Below are 27,959 nucleotides of genomic sequence, written 5' to 3' on the forward strand. Positions count from 1 at the left end.
GGTCTACAAATTGGACTTAGGCGAAATTTCAAAGAGGCCACAGTTGAATGGGTCGATTGTCCGGATTTGACTCAAGAACCCTTTAATCTTACCGCACCTGGTAAAAATTATTTATTACATTTTAAAGCAAATATATACAAATGTACAAAAATCAATTACATCATTAATGTAATATTTTGCATTAATTATTAATACTTATCTACAAATAAATAAATAGTTTTTTATGAATTTGAAGAAAAGAAACATTTTACATGATTTTAGTTGAATTTTTTTTTGTCTAAAGCAAATAAATCATAAAGTCTTTTCAATACAATTAATTTATGTTCAAACTGAAATAAAAATACTGATAAATTTCTTTTAAATGATACAGTATATATTATATATGTATAAAATGTCACATATTGTTTTGCTATTAAAAATTTTGGTCGTAATAAGTATAACTTAAGAAAATAATTTAAAGATGTAATAATTTTAGTTTAGATAATAAACAAACATGTAATTTATATTTAAAAGAAGTTTAAAATTTATCAATATTTTCATCAGCAATCATTAATTAGCACAAGAATAAAAATATTAATTTAATTTTTTACTAATATTAATTAAATTTTTTACTAGTACTTAAGAATATCAAGCTAATATGGCAAACTGTCCTTAATTTTAAAATGTTCTTTTAGCACAACTTGCAATTTAAGTACGAGCTTGCTCCAACGTTAGACTTCCTCTGCTTAAAAAATAATATAAATATGTGATTTAATTATGAAACTCATTTTTTCTTATTTTTTTGCTTATTAGCGAATTTAGTTTTTAATCTTCTGTTTACTTTATCGACTTTTAAAATAAGAGTTTTTAGTGTTTGCTTAACAATCGAGCCAAGGAGAGAGATGGTTCAAAATAAATCCATTATTATATGATAATATCATGTTAGGCAGTAACCTATACATTTTTGTTATTTTCATAAATTTAAACTTTTATATCAATCTATTTTTAAGACACTACATTTAAAAAATGCATAAAAAGTCAATTTTTCCAAATTTTGAGCGTAGAATATTGATATTTTAAATATTTTGCCGTAAAATAAAATATTTATTTTACAGGATTATGCGGCAATGAAGTACTTTTGGAAATTGGTGGTATATCACAACAGTTTCCTCGTCCGCATATATTGTTCAATTATGATTTCAGCGAAATCTTAAAAGGAATACCTTTTAACCATACTAATGTCTTAGTAATCGGTGCTGGTATAAGTGTACGATCATTGGATCTACAATTTGGCGAGGTATAAATTATCATAATTTTCATACATAACGGCAACATATTAACTATTAATCCTTTATTGTTTCCTTTTTGTTGTTCTAATTCTTATTTATATATCATTAATTATATAATTTTTATTAATTTTAAGTTTATACTACAAACCTGCTACATTGTAAGCTGTTAAAATTTTTTTATTTTATATTTATTTTACACAGACTTATTTTATTTATACAAATTTACTTTATTTCTGTCATAGCTTTTCGTAAATGCGTCATTTTCACAAGTATCTGCAGATTCATTAAATATCAACAACCAAAGCCGTCTGGCATTTCTGGATCAAGCAACAGGAAAATGTGCATTGGAATCAATAACTGATAATACACTTATTTGCTATCCATATGGAAATTTTTTTATCAGCGAAGGCAAACCGGGAAAGGTTCTTAAGGTGCAGGCTAAGAATTGTTTTGGTTTGCATTTTTTAACAGCAATGGAGTGTAGTCTTTCTCAATACTCTGTTGATATTCCTTCTAATTTTGTAGGTGAGGAATTGTGAAACGTATATATTTATACACAAAGGAACTTAAAAATATTCCCACATGCTTCTACGATATGTTAATATCGCAAAACAATTAAAATTAAAAAGAATATTTTATTTTCTCTATTCTCTTAATTTATTTTTTTCGCTTTTTTAATGATAAGGAAGCTTATAAAATTTAATGGGCAATTCATATTTTTATCATTTTATTACATTTCTATGATTTTGATGTTATTTGTCCAAAATTAAATATACTTATGTGATTGTTTCTATTTTTAAACAAATAGAGAAACATTTATAAGATATATATACATATCATTTTTAAAGCTTCTTTAGATAATTTATGATTCATAATAAAATCCAAAACAGAATTCTATTTGTACAATTTTATGCCTCATTTTAATGTATATATTTGTATCTTGATGTACATATATGTAAATGTTTATTTTATTTTGTATATATTTTGAATGTTCAAAAATATTTTTTGTTTTATAACATAATATTAATAAAGATTTCTCTAAATTGAATTTTGTCGCAGTTATAAGATTCTATCTACTGTTTAAAAATTGTCGTGTTAAGAGGAATTAACATAGAGATGTAATAATGTAATAAATAGCTTTTTTCTATTTTTTTCTGCATAACAAACTACATATCAACTTTTTCATGTTTATTCTCGTAGGTTTAGGTGGTACGTTTGTGATGAAAAATGGAGTAGCCAGAACCCACGTTATGCCATATTCTTGGAATAATCATGTAGAAACGGCGGAAGATATTAATAATTGGCTTCGTTATTCTGACTTAAACGCACCTTTATTAGCAGTTGGCACACTTACCAGCAATTACTCATATCATGTAAAATCTTATGAAAATGCTGATAAAATTGTAATGTCAATGTTTAAAAATTAAAAGTAATATTACATAAAATTAAAAGTATACTTCAATAAGTATTGATAAGATTTATTTTCAGGAATTTAAGCTTACTCAAAACCATTTTCACGCTTATTCCTCCAGCGGGAAGGTGGACACTTTTACACGGAAATCCAACCTTTAAATGCAGTAGAATATTTGAGATATTTTAAGCCTGCGAAAACGTTTTTTCATATGAATCCACATCCTAAACACGCTAGATTCGATAAACTGCTAGACTTTAACGATATGATAATGTACTGGTAACTAATCAATACTGTTTTAATTCAATTTTAATTAGAACATTAATGATAATGCAATTTATGCGTTGTTTTAAAAATATTTAAAAATATGATTAGTCTTTTTTCTTATATATCTCATGTATTTTTTATAATTTATTATTATTTTTAGTTTAATATTTATTTTAAATTTATTAAAAAATAGACATTGTGTATTTGTAGCTATAGTTTGATAAAATTTCAATTTTACTTTGAAATTAGAACAATGCGAGATTAAATATAAAAATTTATATATCTATTCAAATAAAATTATTATTAATTCTATCCATTATATCACTTTTCTTTTCTCGAGAATTTAACAAAATATGTTTATATGTGATAAACAATATTTCAATTTTTCGTTAATAATATTACACATATTTATAAGATTTCCAACATTTTAATTTTTTTTTTACTAAATAAATTTCTGTAATTTTTTTTAAGTTGACATAGTTACTTGTTTTGTAGAATGTAAATATTTTCTGTATTGACAACAGAATGTTAAAATAATATTAATTTTTTTATTACATTAATTAAAAATCACTATAAAATATAAAATTAAAATAGTACTTTAATAAAATAAAATTAAATAAGTTACAAAAAAGTTAAGCAAATATAAAAATATGAAGAAGAAATATGAAAAAGAATACGACACAAAGAAAGAGTACTTTTCTTTGCGAGATATTAAATTATGAAATTTTTTGTCAAAGTTTATCAGAATTTTTACAGTTTTAGGAATACGATATTTAATATGGAATATTTTAATAATTAATATTTAATGATATATTATTTTGCTTAAAGGAAAATAGATATTTTTCTAAAACAAGGTCTGCATAAATCTCATAAATCAATTTAAATTTACCTAATACAACGCGTAAGGTCGTGAATTTATTATATTTTAAAGATTATTAATTTTTTTATTATATTGTTATTATTTATTAATTAAGACTATTATTATATCAAAAGAAATTTTTTAATTTGCTGATTCCTGAATTATTACATTTCTGTTGCATACTTATTTAATTATTTTGCTTTTTCAAACACTTGTGCTTTTTAAACACGATCACACATAGATACACATAAATCGTGCATTTTGCAGATAGACATAAAATGATAATGCCCACTAGCGTGATTGAAATAACACAGACGGAAATGTTCGTACCTAAAAGTGAAGAATTTGCTAAACATAAATATATAATAATAATTAACATATATAAACGTAAATAAATAATAATAATCAACATTTATAAACGTAAATATATAATAATAATGAATATATATAAACGTAAATAAATAATAATAATCAACATATATAAACGTAAATATATAATAATAATGAATATATATATTCAAATATATATTCACATCTATATACGCAAGTATAAAATTTGCAAAAAGTGGGTGTTTATTAGGTTTGTTACATTACTGTTTTCTGCCACGAAAGGCCAAAAAGCATTTTCAGCCCGTATCTCGGCCGTAAAACGACACGATAGAGAAATAAGGACAACATGCAACATTTCGCTCCTTGATTGATATTATCTCATCTTATTCCCAACAATCGCCCTGTGATCAACATGTTGGGGCTTGTGCCTTTATGGACGCTATACGAGTGGATCACATTAATATTGACCACGGTCCCGTTTGACCACGTTGAAATTGACCACGTTGCAATTAAACACGATTGACCACCGTCCCGATTTACCACGATTCCAATTGACCACAGTCCCGATTAACCATGGTCCCGATTGACCACGGTTTCTATTGACCACGATCTCAATTGACCACGTTGATATTGACCACGGACCATGGACAGAAAACACGCATGCGCGCGCGCGCACACACACACACTCAAACATACGGGGGGTGGGGTGCAAAGGGGGCCTTAAGCCCCCCTCTTGCACCCGCCCCGTCGGTAGGCTAGATTAGGATAGTAGGAACTCTCTTTACAATAACGTGGTCAATTGGGACCGTGGTCATTTGTAATGTGGTCAATCGGGACCGTGGTCAATTGTAACGTGGTCAATTGCAACCGTGGTCAATTGCAACGTGGTCAATATCAACGTGGCCATTCGCAACGTGGTCAATTTCAATGTGGTCAATCGGGACCGTGATACATATTAACGTGGTCAATCGGGACGGTGGTCAATCGGGACGGTGGTCAATCGATACCGTGATCAATCGAGACTGTGGTTAATCGGGACCGTGGTCAATTGCAACCATGGTCAATTGCAACGTGGTCAATTGGGATCGTGGTCAATCGGGACGGTGGTCAATCGGGGATCGTGTTTAATTGCAACGTGGTCAATATCAACGTGGCCATTTGCAACGTGGTCAATTTCAACATGGTCAATCGGAACACTCCCACGTTACACACGCGATGAAAGAGAAACGAAGACGGTACAATCATCTCTCTTTGTCTAGCGATTAGTGTACTACCATTATCGACAATATCAAAAAGTGGATGTAGCACAGACATAAACCAAAATTGAAAAGTGGACATAGCACGGAAATGAACATTCGGTTGTTTTATCCTGCCTGAAAATGGATGTGGTTCCATTAAGTTATAAATTGTAAGGTTCAGAGGATCGATTATGTATCACAAATTAATAAAAATTTTAAAAGTGAATTTTTATTTAATTTTCATGATGAAAATGCGATATTTCTCACATGAGATTAATAAAATATCATGCTATAATGACAAATTATATTAAAATAGCGATTTAAAATAGATTTATATATAATTAAAATATACACTAAAATATCACATATAACATGTAGACTTCTTCGATACTGTGACGTTATGTAGCCGCCATATTGTTAGTTGTGCAACTTGGTTGCACAATGCGCAAGGGACAACCATTAGCACAATTTTCAGCAGAGTAAACCTGCTGTACCTATACTGTGCCATTGCCCTATGCTGATTTTTGATGAGTCAACGACATGACCAGTTTTGATACATCATCGATTCGCCTACAGGTTGTAACGGGCCGCTTCACGAGCCATTTCGCGTGCGCGGATAGCGCAATCGGGATCAAGGTTCGTGAAGGGTTGAAACACAATTACGAGACGTTAGGTAAAATGTACGTCGTTTTATTTGCCACTCGATGGCAATGGTCAGCTGTTACAATGATACGAGTCGATACAATAGTATTCGCAATGTTGTGTGACGCCGGTCTAGACAGTGTTTTTGCGCGTCTCGTTAAAAGGCCCGGCTCATGGCGCGGGGCGCGTGCGGTGAGACGGGCGCGTGCTTGCCGGTGCGTGCCTGGTGGCGTGAGGTGCGCGCGGTAAGGCGGGCGCGTGTTGTCAACGTATGTGAATGGACGCGAAGCTCTATGCGAGAGTATTCTCGATATCTCGCGGTGTGATAGCGTTACCGGTATGCACGGTAAGGCGCGTACAATATGTGGCCGAGTGGTCGGCGCGAACTGCAGGGTAGCAACCTGCAGTTGATGTAAGCGTCGGTATCGGTGACGCGGCGCGTGTTCCCAGAAAAGGTTCGTGGGATGCGTCGTTGCGCGGAATTCGGACGGTCAGGTGTACGGATCGTAAGGCTCGAGAATACTCGAGGAGAGCGGCGAACTCGTCCACTCTCGGTCCTTTACGGAGGTTTGGTGACAGGATTCGTCTCTGGAGCAGCTAGTCGAGAAGTCTCGACGGAGGCTGCGAACACGTCAACCTCCGGTTTACTGTCTTTCGACGATTTCGGAACGGTTTCTGGATGTGTCTCGGGCGTACAGCTCGAGTAGATTCAGTTGCCGGTCTGGTACAGATCTGTGATCTCGACTGGTCGGGCTTTTTATACCCGACCCTTTTGGTTACGGAGCGGTTGCGACACCCGCGCGTTTACGTCTTCCTCGGGGTGGGGGAAACGACGCGGAGCCTCCGGCGTGGAGTGTTCGGCGTTCGCCGGGAACGTTCGGCGCCGCTCGGCGATCGGCTGTTTGCGACAAACACCGTTGGTGTTTGTTGTTTAAAAATAGGGCGCTAAGCGCCTCTGCCCCTGCCCGGCTGGTGTTCGCCGGGCGGCAGACTTCCAACGGGCGACGTGTCGGGAACGATGGGGGATGCATCGTTACAAGGTTACATCCTCGAAGTTGACGTCGAGTATTCGCAACATCTTCACGATGCGCACGCTGACCTACTGTTTTGCCCGACACGCGATAAATTTCCCGGTAAGCGGGAGGACAAGCTCCTCGCGATATTATACGACAAGAAGTGTTACGTGATACCGCAACCTACAGCAATATACGCGTCATGGTCTTCGCGTAGCAAAGATTCATCGTGTATTGCAATTTTCACAAACTCTATGACTCCGCAATTACATCGAACTCAATACAAAATTTCGAACACTTGTAAGAAATAATTTCGAAAAAAATTTATGTAAATTAATGAATAACGCGGTATTTGGCAAAACGATGGAAAATGTACGCAATCATGTTAATGTAAAATTATTAACAAAGTGAGATGGAAGATTTGGTGCAGAGGCAATGATCGCAAAACCGAATTTCATAGAAGCGTGTTTTCTGAGAATCTGATCGCCGTCGAATTGCGGAATTTGGAAGTAAAATTTAACAAACCAATTTACGTCGATATGTGCATCTTCGACATTTCTAAAACGTGTTTGTACGAGTTTCATCACGAATACATGTTACCGTTATATCGCGGCAATTGTAAAGTCATGTACATCGACACAGATAGTTTAATTTATCACATCAAATGTGACAATGTATATAAGAATATGAAACGCGATATCAATAGATTTGAGCGATTATCCTGCTAATAACGCGTACGATATACCGCTTGTAAATAAAAAAGTACCGGGTTTAATGAAAGATGAAAATAATGGCGCGATAATGACCGAATTCGTTGGACTTAGAGCAAAAATGTATCCGTTGCGAGTAGATGATAAAAAGGATACGAAAAAGGTTAAAGGCGTCAAGAATAACGTCGTTGTGAGAATGATAATGTTTGACGATTACACGCGATGTTTGAACGAAGAGATTGAAATGTCACGTCAACAATCGTGTATTAGGTCAAAATTACACGAAGTATATACCATCCGCGAGACAAAAATTGCTCTAAGTCCGTACGATGATAAGTGGTATATCGTATCCGAAACGACCGACACGTTACCATTGGGGACATTATCGGATACCTTTATAAAATGTAATACAATGTAGCGTAATGTAATGTAGTGTACTATAATGCATGTATGTATGAGTGTATATCAACTGTATGTATCAATTTATCGATAGGAAAACAAGAAATATATATCTATTTTTTTCTCTTCAAACACCTCGGTGGTCCAATTTGGTGTATAACCTTTTTCAAAAATCATCTTGTATTTGCTAATGCGTACCGAGTCATCTATTCTGAACTTTGCTAGACTTATTTTATCTTTATTGCGCTATATACCGTAGCCAAGAGTGTTTCGGCAATCGCGAGGATAACGTCGACAGATCGTATACCGATCGTTCGATGCTTGCTTGTAATCCGACACGAGTCGCGGCAACTCATCCACCCATTTGTAAGTTCCGTTGAGTGTAAACATCTTCCACATATCGTTTTTCAGTGTACGATTGAATCGTTCGACGACCGATGCCTTCAACATCAAATACGTGAATAATGATTGATGTCATGTTTCTTCATGAGGCGTTGTACATTGGTGTTGTAAAATTCTTTCCCCATATCGGTTTGCATGTTTCTCGGGCACCACTTGCTATCTCGAATTATTTCAGCGATAGCATCAGCTGTCTCGCTTCCGCCTTTACTCTTGAGCGGTACGACCCACGCGTATTTGCTCAGCACATCGATGACTATAAGTATATAGTAGTGGCCTTTATTGAAACGCGAGTACGGATGCATCTTGACGATGTCAGCTTGTCACAAGTCGTCGTAACCTCGTACTATGACGCGTCTTCGGGAAAAATTTCTTCTCGCTGGAGCATGCAGTTCCTCGACGAGTCGTAGCTTCTCGATATTTTTATCAGATTTTATCGATATCATGTTTTTTAGCGATGCGACTGGTCTCTCGGCGCGTAATAATAAGTATGAAAAAATTACATTATCATTTATATCTCAAACTTTTTTTTTAACCATTCAATAGTATTATAGCTGTTTATTTCCGTTTCAATAGCGGCTCTTTATCCTCTGTATGCCAATAGCGGCCGTTAGCCGTTCGTAGCCGTTTCTGAGCCGTTCCTGAGCAGTTTGATAGCTGTATCTGAGCCGTTTCTGGGTCGTTTGACAACCGTCCGACAGTCGTTCCTGAACCATTCGTTGCCGTTCGTTGCAGTCCGTCACTAACCGTTCGTAGCCGATATTGGACCAGTTGTTGCTGTCCATTGTTATTCGTTGACGTGTTGTTAGCGTTCGCTACTCATTTCTAATCTAGCGATATTCGCACGCCGAAGCTCGTTTATCACAATTTGTAATGCTCGCACGTCTTTCTCGAACGAAGCAAGCTTCTCGTTTGACTCTTTCTGTTGATTCCTCAACGTTTTAACACACTGATCTACGTATAGTTTGCTGACAACGTCGGTATCTACTTCAGGTTGCGCTATACGGCGAATCTTGCGCGACCTCGCATCATAGTCCGTAGAGACGCGACATAGAGCGTTTTCGCGCACTTAACTTCTCAACAATCTATGATCACTTGTATCATTTTGCCGTTCGAATAATCCAAATTTGTTGATATGCATCATCGATGCGAATGGCACCGATCGATTGATTAGTTTTGTCAAAACACCGTTTAATTTATAATAATGTCAGCTTCGCGAAATTCCTCGATGATCGACAAGATTTCGTTGTCGTGACCGTTGTGAAACGCTTGGCGTGAAGTGTCGAGCAATCGTAGACAATCCATCAATTTGTTGGGATCGTCCCAATGCACATAATCAATCTTATAGTCGATTTGCGACATCGCGCGAGGCATGAATACTCCTTTTCCAGATTTTTTCTTTTTTGGTTCGATCGACGTCAACGGTGCGATTATTTCTGTGTACTTGTATATTCTGTTGCCCTTTATTCGACCGTGTGCATTGTGATTGTAATTATGCGCTTGTTGTCAACAGCATGCTCTTGTACATTTGCTTATCATCCTCTGTATAGATGATGTCATCGGGGGTTCTCTTGAAGATCAACTCGTAAAGATCAGGTGTGCCGGCGTATCATACGCCGTCGATAATTATACTATTCGCGTTGTCCACGTCAAAACGTTTATTACCGAACATCATTCTATCCTGACCGAAATAAACACCAAACACGTCGTCTATACCGCTATTTTCATCACCGCTCAGGACAGGCCAGATGTACTTTTAGCCCAATGGACCTAATTGATCTCGCAACATTTCTTGACCTTTCGGCTTGCAATTAATTTCAAACGGACGTTACAAGCGAGTCGTCGATGGTTTCAAGAACATTCTCGCGAGCAAGTAATTTGGACATCGTAGGTACGATTCTCATTGCTGCGGACGGTGTAGAGATTATCGGCGGTTCGTTCTGTGGAGCGTTCAATCGTTTCGATTTATGCGGTGTCACTGAGTGATTCGACCAGACGTCAGATTGTTTTTTTATCTTTTTTGGTGTCGCATCCTTCTCGCGCTTCTGAATGATTAACGGTTCGATCTCCGCGTCGATATTACTCCCCGGCTCGTTCTTTACCACGATCGAACTAGAATTGTCGACAATTTTTTGTAGCGGTCCGATGAGAGGTCTAAAGTATCTGTTCAATACGATATTCTCCTCGATTTTACCGGTCGTCAAAGCGCGATGTTTCTTGCAAATCGATTTGCTCGTTTTCGCAATTTTCCTCGCAATCTTCTCGCGCTCACGAATACTCTCGCTGCCAGACATGTCAGTAGAGTGTCAATTTCTCACGTTTCACCATGATGATGTATTGGCAACGACTAATCGCTTTGCGCTATCGCGAACACGTTAAATCCTTTTTTGTACCGACCATCATTGAGTGAGCTGTCTTTGTTTATCACTACAAATTCATACTTGTGCTGCCAACAATCGCGACACAACGCGCAAAATTCATCGTACGACATATCGGTATTCACGTGATCGTTATACACATGTTTCATGTTTGTATCATTCTGTTTGAACAGAATCAGCAGATTCACATTGTCGCGTATCAGATGTTTAGGTATTCTCGCGTACGTCTGACAGAGATAAAAGCAGTCGACGCTCGAGTGCCGACCCATTGAAAAGTACTCTCTCACCGCATCTTGCTTATCGCATGCCATGTCATCGAACACGAAGATGGAATTTGGACGCGCCTCGCTCGGCGGAATGACTTCATTGTTGTTGGAGAATGTAAAATAACCAATTTCGTCGATCGATGTCAATAAATTCTCCAGATATCAATATTTCAGCTGTTGAAGTGATTTTGAGTACACGTTCTCGAAACATACACCGCGTGGACTTTCTATCAAACTTATCAATATGTTGGTTTTATCGCAATTCGAAGGACCGCAAATGATACCGAGTATAGTAGTCGGTAATAATTATACCATGCTTGCGTATCTCCGCGTTGTCCCCCATCGATTGTAATGTGTCATCACAATTCGTCACTCTGATTATCGCCAACGTTTATCGCACAAATTTCATTTTTATACTGCCGACTAAGAGGGCAGTTGGATCGAAAGCCTATTTATAGTTGTGTGCAACTGCGAATCGCTCAGTAGCGAAAATGTTCATCTTGCTATCGAGACCTTCCGATATTTGCAATTTGAGCACCGAACAGTTACAATTTGTGCCGAAAACCGTTTTGCTGCGAATGTGCTGAGATCACATTCATTATCTGTGGGACAAATTTCTGGAACATGTAAAGGCAAAAATAGATAGAGGCCTATTAAATCGCGCGATAAACTTCTTGTCGAATTATATATTCTTGGCTATCAATTTTGCGGCCTGGGTAGTCAAAAACGATTGGCGAGAGGTGATTAGGGTATAAATCCATTGGATGCGGCGTGCCGCAAGCACGACATTACGTATTCTCGGAGCACCGATCTCGCCAAGAATCACACGGCTGACAGGATATTCGCTGAGAGAGCGCAAAAACGCATCGTCGCGAAAGATTCGACTTTGAGTGACAGAGCCGCAGCTACAGCTGTTTGGGCAGCGATGAAAGCCAAGACAAAGATCAGTATGGATATGAAGACAAAAACGAATACGAAGAAAAAGACGATGGAGAAACGGATACTTTCAACAGCGAAACGAGGCGGTATATTGCCAATTTTATCGATACTAAGCGCTCTCGGATCCTTGATGGAGCGGCAGGCGTGGCAAAAGCGGTGAACGATAGCAAAGCCGCGCGGCATCAGCTGCAGGAGCTGCAACGCCACAATCGCGGTGAAAGGGCTTTATATCGCTCCGTACAAATATGGACGGGGATTGTATCTCGGCTCGTACAAACGTGGACAGGGCGTGATAAAGAAGAAAAAAACAAAAATATCAAAGAAATGTTAAATATGCTTAAGGGCGTGACAACAAACATACAATTAGTATAACTAGCAAAATGTATGCGTATACCATTCTTCTCATTCCATTTTTATGCGTGATTCTTTATCAGTCGGTGGTATATGTCGAAACGAGAGTGGCATTGTGAATTTGGATAACACCAAAGGACCAGGTACTCATTGGGTGGCCTACGCAAAGAAGAAGAATCACGTTACATATTTCGACAGTTTTGGCAATCTTCGACCACCGAATGAATTGGTGCGATATTTCGGGCGGAACGTGACGAATATACAGTACAATCATACACCTGTTCAAACTTACAATCTGAGTATCTGCGAACAATTGTGTCTGCAGTTTCTTCGTACTGTTGACGACGATCGGTGTGAATTTAAAGACTGACTGTGCGTTAAGACAGTAAGTATTCGTTAAACAGTTTTCCGGATATGTCTATGACATTCATACTGACCGGGAATAGTAGCGTCCTCGCGGCACTCTACCATCCAGCCATAGATTTGAGCGACGGTGACTACGAGATCGGTCTAACGAATTTTGAGACTTATCATACGATCGTGAAATCCTCGAATAATAAATTTTATTTTGATGAAAATGACACGGAAATTATGATTCCTGACGGATCGTACAAGGTACACGCCATACATGAGTTTTTGAAACGTGCAATTTTACGGAAACGCTGCGACTTGCTCCGGCTCGTGTTAATAAACGCGGTGATATCTCGTCAGGAAAGGAGACTGTTCAAGCGAACGTGACGTGGACGAAACTGTAGAATATCTTATAAGCTCCGTGCTAATTATAAAACGATGAATAGCGAGATCAGGTGCGCTTTCATTAAACTTTAATAAATCCAACAACATTGGATCGTTACTGAGATTCTTGAACCGCATATTGCAGCCGAGATAGTGGCATCAATCGGACATACCGATTAATATCATCAACGTAAACATTATCCGCATAGAGTGTAACGTAATCGTGGATGCGTACAGCAACGGCAAACGCGTTCATACAATACATGAATTTTCACCGAGCGTGCGGCCATATGATATAAGACATCGGAAACGCCTGCACAGATCATTTACCTGCCGATCATTGCGGAGCATTACGGATCTAACGATACGCGTCGCAGATCAAGACGGATGATTGGTCGATTTTCGAGGAAAAGAGATCACCATCAGATTGCACGTACAACGGCGATAAAATTAGCGTGCGATACATGAGATGCTTGTGTTGAATGACTCGAAGAAAAACGTGAGAGATAATAATAATATTTTACGATACCGATTGATGATATTATCCGATTATCATCATCATCATCATCATCATCATCATCATCATCACCATTAGATTGTGCTAAAAAGATGAGAAAGAAACTCAGCGCGTCAAACATTAAATTTTTACAATCTTTGGATTTTGCGGTGAAATGAAATATCTGAGAAAACATGACCGACATCCTTAACATTAGAGGCGAGGCGGTCTTTGATGATCGTATCGTCAAAATCGAGACTCACACGTACAATCCGTACGCCAACACAACGTTTGAATACAGTGATGAAATACGAATATCCATACAACAGGATCTGTATACATTGCCGTTTTTCCGAGTTTCCTATACATTGAAGGAAAACTAACGCTAAACAAACCAGCTGAAGAATCTGATGTAACTCTGGGAAATAATTGCATCGCGTTCATGTTCTATACGAACTCGACGATGTGGAGATTGATCGTAACAGAAATGTGGGAATAACTAGCACACTCAAGAATTATGTAACGATATCATCCAACAGAACCGTGATTATGAAGAACGCCGGCTGGGATGCGCAGACTAATGCGAATGGATACTTTAATTTTTGCGTACCATTCTACATGTTATTGGGATTTTGCGAATATTACAAACGCGTGATAATTAACGCTCGTCACAAGTTGATTTTAATACGATCGCGCAACGACAACAATTGTCTAATTGGAAATTTGGCGTTTGAAGCCTGTGAACATATTCAAGATACAATGGCAAATGTCACACGTTATATTAGATCTGTCGATGCTGCGCGCCTTGGAAAGCGGACGATACCTCAGCATGGGATTTCGCTCGTGGGATCTGTACGAGTTTCCGCTATTGCAGTGTACAACCAAACATTTGTGGGCCATTAAGACCGCGATTCAGCTGGAGAAATCGCAATACGTTGTCTTCATTCTGCAGACAGACCAGAAAAATGTCATGTTCAAAGATACGAGTTGATTTAACGATTGCAAATTGAACAACGTGAAACTTTATCTGAACTCGGAATGTTATTTGTACGATGATATAAACTTGGATTTTGATAGAAAGAGATGGTTGATTCTGTACGACACATACCAGCGTTTCTGTAAAAATTATTACGGATACGAGTATCTCGAGCCGAGTCTCACCGTCACGCAATTTCTACGCAACGGTCCGTTCGTGATCATCGATTGCTCTCTACAAACGAATCGGTCAAGAACGCAATCGTGGATGTGAGATTTGAATTTGAATGTAAGGAGTGCCGATAAACACTACTGCGTACTGTCTCATCATACACGATCGCGTGATTCAATACAATCCGTTGATCAATGTGGTGCGCAAAATCATCTAAGTGGCGGATGAGACGATATAAAACCTATAATGAATCAAGATCAATCGCAGTTTTCTTCTCGACATGCTCATATAAAAACGTTATGTCTGTACCAACGTTCGTGGACGTGCAAGGATTCTTTGTCGGGATGAAATTTGTCGTAAAAGAGATGGCGGTGCTGAGAAAAAGAATCGTTTTGGCGCATTACATATTTAAATGCCTCATATAATGGAATCTTCTCACAAGATTCGACAAATCAGTGCTTCCTGGCTGATTGCGAATCATCATGGATTACGATGGGAAGATAGAGACGTGCCGTACAACATGGCTAAACGTTTGATTACATCGGCCGTACTTGGATATAGAAGAAGATAACGAGAACACGTCGACTCTCGTGTACGTCAAGGGATGTCAAAAACGAAAATGGTTGGTGGATTTGCTTGAAAATTATGTGAGAGTAAACCTGATTATCGAAACTTTGAATGCTGATTATGAAGATATTGAATCTTTAAATAATCTAGATGTTGCTAATGCTATAAGAAAACATGTGGAAAACATGTTAAGAATTGCGCATTACAGAATGTATTAAAAATATTTAACTGGTGGTCAAAAAGAATTGCGATATTTTTAAAAATAAAAATATGTAAACATTATTAATATGATTTATCTCTTATTCTCCCCATACTTTTCCTTGAGAATCGTTTCTAAGAATTCTTTTCAATTGGCTGCCTCTGCCTTCTCCTAAATTTCAAAGCATTAATCTCCTCACCACATCATATTTTTAAAAATTAGCGCCACGTATACTCGGTTTTATACAATCAGTGTCGCGTCAACCGCTCTACTTTTCATAACTTAGAGAAATGTACTCTACTAAAGGAAGCAATATGAATTATTATGTTCTGATTGAGAACGTTAAAATTCCGCCGTAAGAAGGAATCTGACAAGTAAGTTTCGATTAACTTAAAACATTTTTTATTTTTCTTAAATAAATTTATTAAAATATTCTTTTTTTATAGTGTTTTATCCGAGCCTCGTCGCGCAGTTCGTATACTTGGCAGAAGACGCCTTAACCCTGACATCTTATAAATATCTGGAAATTGGAATAAGCATTGGGGCTGTGTCTTGCGTGCAATTGATTCTTAGCGATAACTGTGGCAATCAAATAGTATTGCCTTTTGAAACGTGGAAATCGCTGATGCTGAAACGTACGGACATTGAACGGTTTCTACAGACGTCTCAATCTCCATTGCCGATTCGAGATTTGACAATCAAAGTTATTAAAATATCTGATTTGGATATTATAAAAATGACTTTGTATAATAATTCTTTATATATGAATCCATCCATCCTAATAGATTTATTCGACTTTGAAAAATGTGTAAAGCATATGTATTATTGGTTATGCGAAAATACGCATATTGTGAACGAAAAACTTAAACAATTTGTTAGAGATTTACAGTGTAATAATATTCATAATGCGAGCGATGCTGTAAAAGCGATATATGAAAATGATATATTTGACAGCGAATCGTTCATAGATTGTGAATTATTAACGTGCGCTATAAATGATGTATTTTATGATGCTTGTAATAAATGAAAAATACACATATACTTATTAATAAACATTTACATATTAAAAATGCTTATCTATTCTTTTTTGCTTCCCTTGCATAAAAGATAGATATACAACCGCGGCGACTGATGGACGAGGGATAGCATGAGGCGTTTGCGTGGACGTGAGAGAAGGAGAGAGCTGATGAGATTCTCAATGTATGGAAGAAGAATAGCGCGAGGCGTTCGTAAAGAAATGCGTTAGAGAGGGATAGCGCGAGGTGTTCGTAAGACGGAGCGTAAGAGAGGGATAGCGCTAATGGTTGCATGCATGTGAAAAATTGTATTAATATTAAAAAAGTATTAATTATTTCTACATCTCCTTCTTTTCTTTTCTCGTCTTTTGTTTATATCTGCGCTGACAGACGGTTCTTCCTAGAAAAAATTTCTCAACGTTCAGATACGCACGTGCAATAGACGCTATTTGTTTATAATGTTTATAAAGCAGCCGAACATCGGCGCTCGTCTTTGTATATACTCACCGGTCATAAATGAACATATATGTCTGCTCCCGCAATAAGCGTCCTCTACCTGCGCGTCATCATACCCCTCGCGCCACCAAGTTCTCCGAGCGGCTTAAACTCGACTCCGCACCCCCCTCAGAGGACAAGCGTTAAAATTTTCCTATATACTCTACTCTAATTAATGTAGTAATCTAATGGTACGCTAGGTACGCACGTAAAGTATCTAATCTAGGCTACTTCCGGAATATGAGAAAGATATTTTAAAACCGCGATGGATGGAATTCTGGAAAAACGTGACTGTTTCTTAGACGGCGAATGATTTCGACCGCCACTTTAACATTATCTTCGAAAATAATATAATATATATTTTACTATTTCGAATATTTGTTAAATGAAAGAGATCTTTCTTTACGATCGTCACATAAAGTTACGATGGATATGTTTAAAGTAGCGATTCAAACAAAGTCCATTTTGATTAACGAGTTATTATTGATAAAATCGAATAAAAAGAAGGTAACTGAAACATTCGGATAAATAAAATAATTTTATGCTGAACTGCATTATTATTGTAAAATCATTAAGAATAGCGAACGCAATACATGATTTGCTTAAATATGATTATAATTCAAAAATCGTAATTATAATTATTTTATTAGTTAAGCATTTCAATTATTCTACCTATATCTACCGTGTTGCATGCGTGCAGATTTTTGAAGTTTTATAAATATAATTATCGTAACTTTTCTAATTGAACATTCGATTAAATCTGTCGAATTTTAATCTTGAAATAATACTTTCATATCATTTCGATATTTTTTTCTTAATTTCTATTATTTTTCTCCGGATTTTGATCGGACAGTGAGAAAACAATTATTTACTAGAAAAGTATGAAAATGTTGATTATGATAATTAATATTATAACTCTTATAATATATATATATATATATATATATATATATATATATATATATATGTGTGTATATATGTATAATTAAAGAAATATTAGTAGGGATATAAAATCCTAGGGAAAAGAAATTTTTCTATAAAAATTTGAATATGTGTTAATAGTTTTTAAAATTTAATCGTCTATTTCCTCAACAATTATTTTGGCAGATATGAAAGCAATTTACGTTTTGCAGTTCTGAGCAAAGCTTTCGATAACTTCGACAGAGACAAGAGTGATAGCATCTCCACTGACATGGTAACCGATATTCTTTGGCTAATTGGCCAACCATTCATCAAGAAAATTTTGGACGAACTCATCGATGTAATCGATGTCGTTAGTAAATATCACAAGTTTTAATATTTAAGCAGAATTAAAGAGCAGAGATAAAACATATGATAAAGTTTATTTAAAGAATATTAATGACAGAGTTAATAATAATCTGTTTACACTTCTATTTTCAACATGTTTACAAATTCATAATGCGATCTTGGTGCAAATTGTTGTCTAATGTCGCGTAATTTAATTTATTGTATAATTCGTTTCAGAATTTTATTTATAGAATTTCGCGCGCACAATCTCTTTCTTATATTATTCTTCACTTACAGAATCTGGACGGCTTAAGTTTGAGGAATTCCTCACGTTGATAACGAAATTTAACGTCAAGGAAGACGCAGAGGCTCTAGAAAAGGAACTTTGAGAGGCTTTCAGATTCTACGACAAGGAAGGCAAATTGTTCGCGTAAACAGTTTTAATGGAAAAACGAGATTTCCTGTTATTTATGCATCGTTAATGTGATGACATCGCTGATTGTTTTAGTAACTAATTAAATAAAATTCAATGAGTATTAAATTCAATGTGCATTTCAAAAGCAACGATAGACGTTTAGAAATGCTAAAGCAAAATATGATCCACGTTGACACATTTTATTAGCGTGTCATATTATGTGGTATTATAATTGATTCATTATAACACTGATTTGGAAAATCTCTTTTAATTTTATTACTATATGAATATGTTGATAGGATATGGTTGTGGAAGTGTACAGGGTCGATCAAGAGAATTCAATACGTTTATGTTAACTTTATAGCAAAGGAGAACTCTAGTTGGCGCACGACAAAAGACTACTGATCATCTGTCTTGATCCTTTCTCGATATTCATATATATATTGGCCCCGTATTAATATTTGTCCCGCGTAATAATATCTGGCCACGCAGTAATACATGAATCTTATATTGTTCCGCGCGAAAACATAAGAACACATTCCTATTAATCTCTTATTTTAACTTTAACAGAATACAAAGATTTGTCTGTTTTTAATATATCTCAGATCATACATTGTGAGAATATTAAATTCAACAATTGTCAGCATTGCGATAAAGCGCTGACAATTTATTGAGATTATTATTTTTACGTTTTCCTTTAGATATATTTTAAATCGAAAAGTGTATCTGATGCTATAATATATTTTTTTGTTTTTATATATATATATATATATATATATATATATATATATACTATATATTTTCTATATCTAATCTGTAAAATTACACGATATCTTAAGCGGATATTTTGTTTCGTCAAATCAACAAAATCAATCTCACAGTGAGGAAGGACTTATGTGACAAACGTGTGACAAGGAAACGTCGGCATACAAACAAGCGCATTAAGATTGCATCATATACGAACATAAAAATAAGCTGGCTACACGGGGATTCCCGGAGTCACCTCACGAGGCGGCTAAAAGTCAAGAATGTCGTAACACATCTTTCATGAATTACGATTATGTCGAAAACACAGCGAGTATGTATTTTAACGTGTTTAGCTGATACTGAGAAAACAAATTATCCGGTTTACGGAGAGGATACATTTTTTAATTATATACAAATCTATTATTTGCATTAAGTGAAAGATAGGAGGGCGGAGAATGAGAACTATACGCTTAAGACGATACTTACGGATATATGACAAATGAAACAACGTGTAACGATTATTAACGATCTGTTAATAATTTTCATAAAATTTAAATTACTCCAATGTTATTTAAGTCTGCAATTTTTTATTCACTTAGATTGCAATGACTACATCCCAACAACATGCTTGAGATTCTGAGAGAATTGTTGATGATCAATTGATGAATGAAGAACTGGACATGATGATCGAAGAGATCGATTCTGGCGATATTGGTACAGTCGATTTCGATGGTACGTTTTCTTCTATTGTTTCTCTTTTTTCTTTTTTCCGCGGTAAATGAAAAAGCGATCCCTTTTGAGAAAATGGCAAAATGTTGAACACATCTTTTTGATTGCATAGCTTTGAAGAGAAATAATTTTTCTTACGAAAGCATTTCGTTTTATGATATTTTTCAATTTTAATGAAAGGAGTGTCATGCTTATTACTGTTGAATTAAAAAATTGCCCGTTTTATTCCTCTGAAGATTCGGCATCTATCTTCGTGCAAGCTTGAACGAAGGAAAGCCGAGTGGTTTATTTATATGCGAAAGAATTGTCAAATCGAGGATATGTAATGTCACTGAACCCACAACCACTTATTTTTATATTCTTATTTAACAAATCGCGGCGATTTATCAATATTATATATCCGTTCTAATTCTTGATGAATTTCACATAAATATGGTAGTGCTCATAAATATTAAAACGTAACAGTTCTGCAGGAAATAAGCGTATTAGAAACGATTGAAATTTATTTTCTGAAAAGATATCCAGACAGCACATATCCCTAAAAGATGTCTAAAAATGACTTAAAAACGTCCTATCGTCTTTTAGACATTTTTCAAATTCTTTTGACCTCCTTGTGCTGTCTGAAATTTTAATTTGCATACATTACCAATCCGTATTTCTTATAAACGATTAAATTAATGATCTTTATTTCTTACAATTACACAGTTTTAATGATATACAAAACATTAAGATACACATATAAAAAAATTACTCAAATACAACAGAAAGAAATTTATTATATAAGACATATCTTTAATTATTATTAAAGAATTAAATAAAATAATTCTTTAAAAAAAATTAAAAAATAAAACAATATAGAAAGAAATAAACAAAAAGTTTAAAACATATTTTTAATTCGTGATTTTAAAAATAAAAAATTTAAACTGTCAATTAGACTGTCAATGATCAGCAGAGAGAATGTTCAAAAATTTCACTAAAATTATTATCTAATTAATTTAAGGCAAGGCTAAATAAAAATCGTTTACTGAAAATTTATCTCATATTCTTTTATGTTTCAGAGTTTATGGAGATGATGACCGGCGAATAATTATCTTAAATAAATGGTGAAATATTATTGGATCTAAAGACATATGTGCATTGCACTTTGAAACTGATCATTCACATGTTTATGACGATGACGAATCAATGCGCAGGAAAAAATTTATTCATACAAATATCCTTCCATTTTGTGATTAATCTCGGAAGAAATTTCCTGCCATGAACATGCATCAAATGAATATTCTCTGCTTTTATACACATGTCATATTTATATTATGGAACACAAATTTTACTTTCATATACTAAATCCATAATCTTTTTTCGTTAAAAAACATCAGTATATTTATTGTTATTAATAAAACAAGATAAAAATTTTATATTTTCTGTTTTGTCTTGTTGACAATACGAATAATTTTCCTCTTATGCGCGTGTGTTTCGTTACAAGAAATTGACGAGAAATTATTAATGTTTCTCGACTTAAGTCTGAACCCGAAATTTCTACATTCAAGCAAATCTCTTTTTACATATTGGTTCGACTGGGATTATTCAATATAGAAAACATTTATAAATTGTTATCATATTATTTTTTAAAGACATTCTTTAGTCCACTTGTAAAATTAAATGTAAAGCAAATAATGTAATTTAACATCTATTATTGGTTATTTTGTTTATATATATTTGTCTATACATTTTGTTTATACATATATTTCTTCTTTTATTTTTCTAGTTTTTAGACATGCAAAAATACTTTATTCCTGAATACCTCTTAATATTCAAATCATACAAATATCTTGAATAGTTATATGTCATTATAATTATTATAAATTTTCTATAATTAAGTTAAATCATGAATTATTAATTATAAGAGAAAGAGGAAATGTCAGTATCTTGCCTGAGAAGGTCAGCTAAACTTTTTATTTAATTAACAATCAGTTAATTACAATAATAAATTTGAGATTTCTTCATAATTGACATGTTGATAGTTACAAACATAACGTAGAATAACATTCTTCAAAAAATATAATCATTAATTAGAGACTAGTAAGTTTATCTATAACACAGTGGCACCTAGTAAGTCTTATAAATAAATTTATGAGAAAGTTTTTCTATCTAGACTTTGTTTTATATAATTAAAACAATTTTTAAATAACGGCATTATATTTAGATATGAAAGTATTTATATCTTACTGAAAAATAAGTTATATGTGTATATTGTAAATTTATATGGTGTAAGATCCCAAGTTGTGTCTATAACTACAACAATCTTTGATAACATAATATCAATAAAAATAGAAATAATCACTTGTTAATATATTTTTTATTATTTAAATTTTGAAATTATCGCAGTTTGATTATCAATTTATAAACAGGCTTATAGATCAACGCATTTTAAATATATCTATGTTTTATTAAAAATGCATTATGTAAACTTTCAAAAAATAATCTTTGGCTGATTAAAATCAAATAATTTTTAGATTCTTATGAAACAATTTTGATCTTCAATTCCTTCTTCACGATTCCTACGGCCCTATATATTTATTTATATTGTCTGTTTTTATTATATGATAAGACACGCGACAAATTCAATTTCCAAAATATTTATTTTGTATCGATACTCAATGGCTCTATGAAGGATCATTTCTCTGTTTAGCTTTAAAATTTAAACGAGCTGGATTTATACGTCAAATGCTTTGAACATATTTATATAATAAATTATAGACTACGTTTTATATACCGGTAAGTAAAAGTATTATACATTATTTAGACACATTTCACAAATATGCACGCAAACATTTGTTTTTTATCATCTTAAAATATATAACTTGGCTACAAATTTTAATGTAAATTATTGAAATAATTATTAAAATGCTTTTATCATTAATAATTACATTTGTTGGCCAATGCAATACTGTGTAATATAAAAAAAATTAAATTTTTATAAAAAATTAAATGTTTGCAAAAAAGGCAGAGATAAAAATATGAAAAAGAAAATACGACACAAAGAAAGAGTGCTTTTCTTTGCAAGATATTAAATTATGAATTGTAAAAATTTCTTTTGTCAAAGTAGAATTATCACTTTTAGAAATATTTTGCTTAGAATAAAAGAAATATCTTTCTAAAACAATATCTGCATAAATCTTATAAATTAATTTAAAGTCATCTAATACAATGCATAAGCTCATAAATTTATTAATATTTAAAGATTGTTATTTTTTTTATACGATATTGTTATTGTTTATTAATTAAGACTAATATTATATTAAAAATATATTTTGATTTGTTGATTATTGAATTATTACATTTGTTGCACATCTGTTGCATACTTATTTAATAATTTTGTACTTTTTAAACACGATCACACATAGATACACACAAATCGTGCATTTTACAGACAGACATAAAACGATAATGAATACTAAGTGGACTGATACGACAATCAGGGAAATGTTCGTACCTGAAAGTGAATAACTTGCTAAACGTAAATATATAATAATAAATCATCAATTTTTTACTAAAATGCGACTATTTTTTATATTTGCATATATATTATATAATATGTTTTTATTAAGATCTTCAAGATGGACTTAGGCAAAATTTCGAAGAGGCCACAGTTGAATGGGTCGATTGTTCGGATCTGACTCAAGAACCCTTTAATCTTACCGCACCTGGTAAAAAATATTTACTACATTTTAAAACGAATAAAATACAAATGTACAAAAATCAATTACATTATTAATTTAATATTTTGCATAAATTATTTGTACTTATCTTCGACAAAATAATTTATTTATTATTACTTAAAAAAAAAAAAAACATTTAAATGATAAGACATTGGTTACATGATTTTAGAAGCATTTTTTTTGTCTAAAGCAAATTAATCATAAAAACTGTTATCAATAAAATTATGATCCAAATTAAAATAAAAATATTATTTAGATTATTTTAAATGACACACTTTATATAGTGTCACATATTGTTTTGCCATTAAAAATTTTGGTCATAATAAGTATAATAATTTAAGAAAATGATTTAAAAATGTAATAATTTTAGTTTAGACAATAAACAAACACGTTATATTTAACAGAAGTTTTAAATTGATCAATATTTACATCAGCAATCATTAATTAGCACAAGAATAAAAATATTTAATTTTTTACTAATATTTAAGGATATCAAGCTAATATATCAAACTGACCTTCATTTTAAAATGTTCTTTTGGCACAACTTGCAATTTAAGTACGGATTTGCTCCAACGCACGTTAGATTTTCTCTGATTAAAAAATAATATACATATGTGATTTAATTATAAAATTCATTTTTTCTTATTTTTTTGCTTATTAGCGAATTTAGTTTTTAATCTTCTGTTTACTTTATCGACTTTTAAAATAAGAATTTTTAGTGTTTGCTTAACAATCGAGCCAAGGAGAGAGATGGTTCAAAATAAATCCATTATTATATGATAATATCATGTTAGGCAGTAACCTATACATTTTTGTTATTTTCATAAATTTAAACTTTTATATCAATCTATTTTTAAGACACTACATTTAAAAAATGCATAAAAAGTCAATTTTTCCAAATTTTAAGCATAGAATATTGATATTTTAAATATTTTGCCGTAAAATAAAATATTTATTTTACAGGATTATGCGGCAATGAAGTACTTTTGGAAATTGGTGGTATATCACAACTGTTTCCTCGTCCGCATATATTGTTCAATTATGATTTCAGCGAAATCTTAAAAGGAATACCTTTTAACCATACTAATGTCTTAGTAATCGGTGCTGGTATAAGTGTACGATCATTGGATCTACAATTTGGCGAGGTATAAATTATCATAATTTTCATACATAACGGCAACATATTAACTATTAATACTTTATTGTTTCCTTTTTGTTGTTCTGATTTTTATTTATATATCATGAATTATATAATTTATTATTAATTTTAAGTTTATGCTACAAACCTGCTACTTTGTAAGCTGTTAAAATTTTTTTATTTTATATTTACTTTACACAGACTTTATTTATACAGATTAACTTTATTTCTGTCATAGCTTTTCGTAAATGCGTCATTTTCACAAGTATCTGCAGATTCATTAAATATCAACAACCAAAGCCGCCTAGCATTTCTGGATCAAGCAACAGGAAAATGTGCATTGGAATCAATAACTGATAATACACTTATTTGCTATTCATATGGAAATTTTTTTATCAGCGAAGGCAAACCGGGAAAGCTTCTTAAAGTGCATGCTAAGAACTGTTTTGGTTTGCATTTTTTAACAGCAATGGAGTGTACTCTTTCTCAATACGCTGGTGATATTCCTTCTAATTTTGTAGGTGAGTAATTGTGAAACGTATATATTTATACATAAAGGAACTTAAAAATATTCCCACATGCTTTTACGATATGTAAATATCGCAAAACAATTAAAATTAAAAAGAATATTTTATTTTCTCTATTCTCTTAATTTATTTTTTTCGCTTTTTTAATGATAAGGAAGCTTATAAAATTTAATGGGCAATTCATATTTTTATCATTTTATTACATTTCTATGATTTTGATGTTATTTGTCCAAAATTAAATATACTTATGTGATTGTTTCTATTTTTAAACAAATAGAGAAACATTTATAAAATATATATACATATCATTTTTAAGGCTTCTTTAGACAATTTATGATTCGCAATAAATTCCAAAACAGAATTCTATTTGCATAATTTTATGCCTCATTTTAATGTATTATATTTGTATCTTGATATACATGTATGTAAATGTTTATTTTATTTTGTATATATTTTGAGTGTTCAAAAATATTTTTTTGTTTTATAACAAAATAAATATTAATAAAGATTTCTCTAAATTGAATTTTGTCGCAGTTATAAGATTCTATCTACTTTAAAAATTGTCGTGTTAAGAGGAATTAACATAGAGATGTAATAATGTAATAAATAGCTTTTTCTATTTTTTTCTGCATAACAAGCTACATATCAATTTTTTCATGTTTATTCTCGTAGGTTTAGGTGGTACGTTTGTGATGAAAAATGGAATAGCCAGGACCCACGTTATGCCAAATTCTTGGGATAATCAATTAAAAACGGCGGAAGATATTAATAATTGGCTTCATTATTCTGACTTGAACGCACCTTTATTAGCAGTTGGCACACTTATTAGCGAAAACTTATATTATGCAGCATATAGTGAAAATACTAATAAAATTTTAATGTCAAAATTAAAAAATTAAAAGTAATATTAATGTTTAAAAATTAAATATAATGTTTAAAAATTAAAAGTAATACTACATAAAATTAAAAGTATATTTTAATAAGTATTAATATGATTTATTTTCAGGAATTTAGGCTTACTCAAAGCCATTTTCACGCTTATTCCTCCAACGGGGAAGGTGGACACTTTCACACGGAAATTCAACCAATAAATACAGTAGAATATTTGGGATATTTTAAGCCTGCGAGAAAGTTTGTTCATCTAGCTCCACAACTTAAACACGATGAAGTGCTAGACTTTAACGATATGATGATGTTCTGGTGACTAATGGATACTGTTTTAATTCAATTTTAATTAGAACATTAATGATAATGCGATTTTTACGTTGTTTCAAAAATATTTGAAAATATAATTAATCCTTTTTCTTATATATCTCATGTATTTTTTATAATTTATTATTATTTTTAGTTTAATATTTATTTTAGATTTATTAAAAAATAGACATTGTGTATATTTGTAGCTATAGTTTGATAAAATTTCAATTTTTACATTAAATTTAGAACAATGCAACATTAAATATAAAAATTATCTATCTATTCAAATAAAATTATTATTAAATCTATCCATTACATCACTTTTCCTTTCTCGTGGATTTAATAAAATATGTTTATATATGATAAACAATGTTTCAATTTTTCGTTAATAATATTACACCTTTTATAAGATTTCCAACATTTTATTTTATTTTTTTTTTGACTAAATAAATTTCTGTAATTTTTTTAAGTTGACATAGTTATCTTGTTTTGTAAAATGTAAATATTTTCTGTATTGACAATAGAATGTTAAAATAATATTAATTTCTTTATTACATTAACTAAAAATCGCAATAAAATATAAAATTAAAATAGTTTTTAAATAAAATTAAATTAAATAAGTTACAAAAAAGTTATAAAAACTAAACATCTCAAAAATTTTTATTACTTCAATAATCATTGCTTTTTAAAGTTACTCAAGTAATTACTTAAATAATATATTACGTTTCATTTTAAAGACTATAAAAGTATAAGAATATAAGAATAGTAGAATAGAAGAGTAAAAGAATATAAAAATAAAAGAATATAACAATAAATTCTAAAATTAATATTGTTTTAATACTATTGTCAATATTTAAAGAATATATTTACCAAAAAAGTTTATATTTTACAAAGCTTTAATTTTTATTGATAACAATACTTGAGATATTTCGAGATACTCGTAGAAAATCTCTAAATCGTCTAAATTCTGCGTATGTTTTGTGTACATATTCCCTTTTTTCTTTCTATATCTATAAAGTCTCTGGTAGATCAAAAGTAATTGATACTTTGAAAACATAATATCAATAAATTGGCACGCTGTTAATATTTTTCACTGCGATCATCCGTTAATTTTCTC

At 32.7% G+C, this 27,959-nt stretch overlaps 3 protein-coding genes and 1 pseudogene across 3 annotated transcripts; 3 read left to right on the plus strand and 1 right to left on the minus strand.

Annotated features, from left to right (window-relative positions):
- LOC126849582 (ester hydrolase C11orf54 homolog) lies at window positions 1-3,070 on the plus strand (the record flags this gene model as incomplete). The annotated part of the gene is made up of 5 exons (XM_050591545.1): window positions 1-100; window positions 1,095-1,276; window positions 1,511-1,793; window positions 2,469-2,671; window positions 2,757-3,070. Coding segments are annotated over 5 exons (852 nt in total), but the record flags the coding sequence as incomplete, so codon positions are not given.
- A 5,313-nt stretch (window positions 3,071-8,383) lies between these two features.
- Window positions 8,384-8,841, minus strand: LOC126849583 (uncharacterized). The gene is made up of 2 exons (XM_050591546.1): window positions 8,638-8,841; window positions 8,384-8,578 (listed from the first exon to the last, which is right to left on the minus strand). Exons 1-2 carry the CDS (start codon window positions 8,839-8,841, stop codon window positions 8,384-8,386), a joined length of 399 nt encoding a protein of 132 aa, XP_050447503.1.
- Window positions 8,842-15,272: 6,431 nt separating this feature from the next.
- Window positions 15,273-21,679, plus strand: LOC126849584 (troponin C, isoallergen Bla g 6.0301-like; annotated as a pseudogene).
- A 1,233-nt stretch (window positions 21,680-22,912) lies between these two features.
- LOC126849638 (ester hydrolase C11orf54 homolog) lies at window positions 22,913-27,093 on the plus strand. Its single transcript, XM_050591655.1, has 7 exons — window positions 22,913-23,039; window positions 23,669-23,763; window positions 23,873-23,971; window positions 24,947-25,128; window positions 25,360-25,642; window positions 26,321-26,549; window positions 26,655-27,093. Exons 2-6 carry the CDS (start codon window positions 23,712-23,714, stop codon window positions 26,545-26,547), a joined length of 843 nt encoding a protein of 280 aa, XP_050447612.1. The 5' UTR covers window positions 22,913-23,039; window positions 23,669-23,711; the 3' UTR covers window positions 26,548-26,549; window positions 26,655-27,093.
- Window positions 27,094-27,959: the final 866 nt, after the last annotated feature.

The sequence above is a fragment of the Cataglyphis hispanica genome, chromosome 5 (genome assembly GCF_021464435.1).
Source record: "Cataglyphis hispanica isolate Lineage 1 chromosome 5, ULB_Chis1_1.0, whole genome shotgun sequence".
Classification (NCBI taxonomy): domain Eukaryota; kingdom Metazoa; phylum Arthropoda; class Insecta; order Hymenoptera; family Formicidae; genus Cataglyphis; species Cataglyphis hispanica.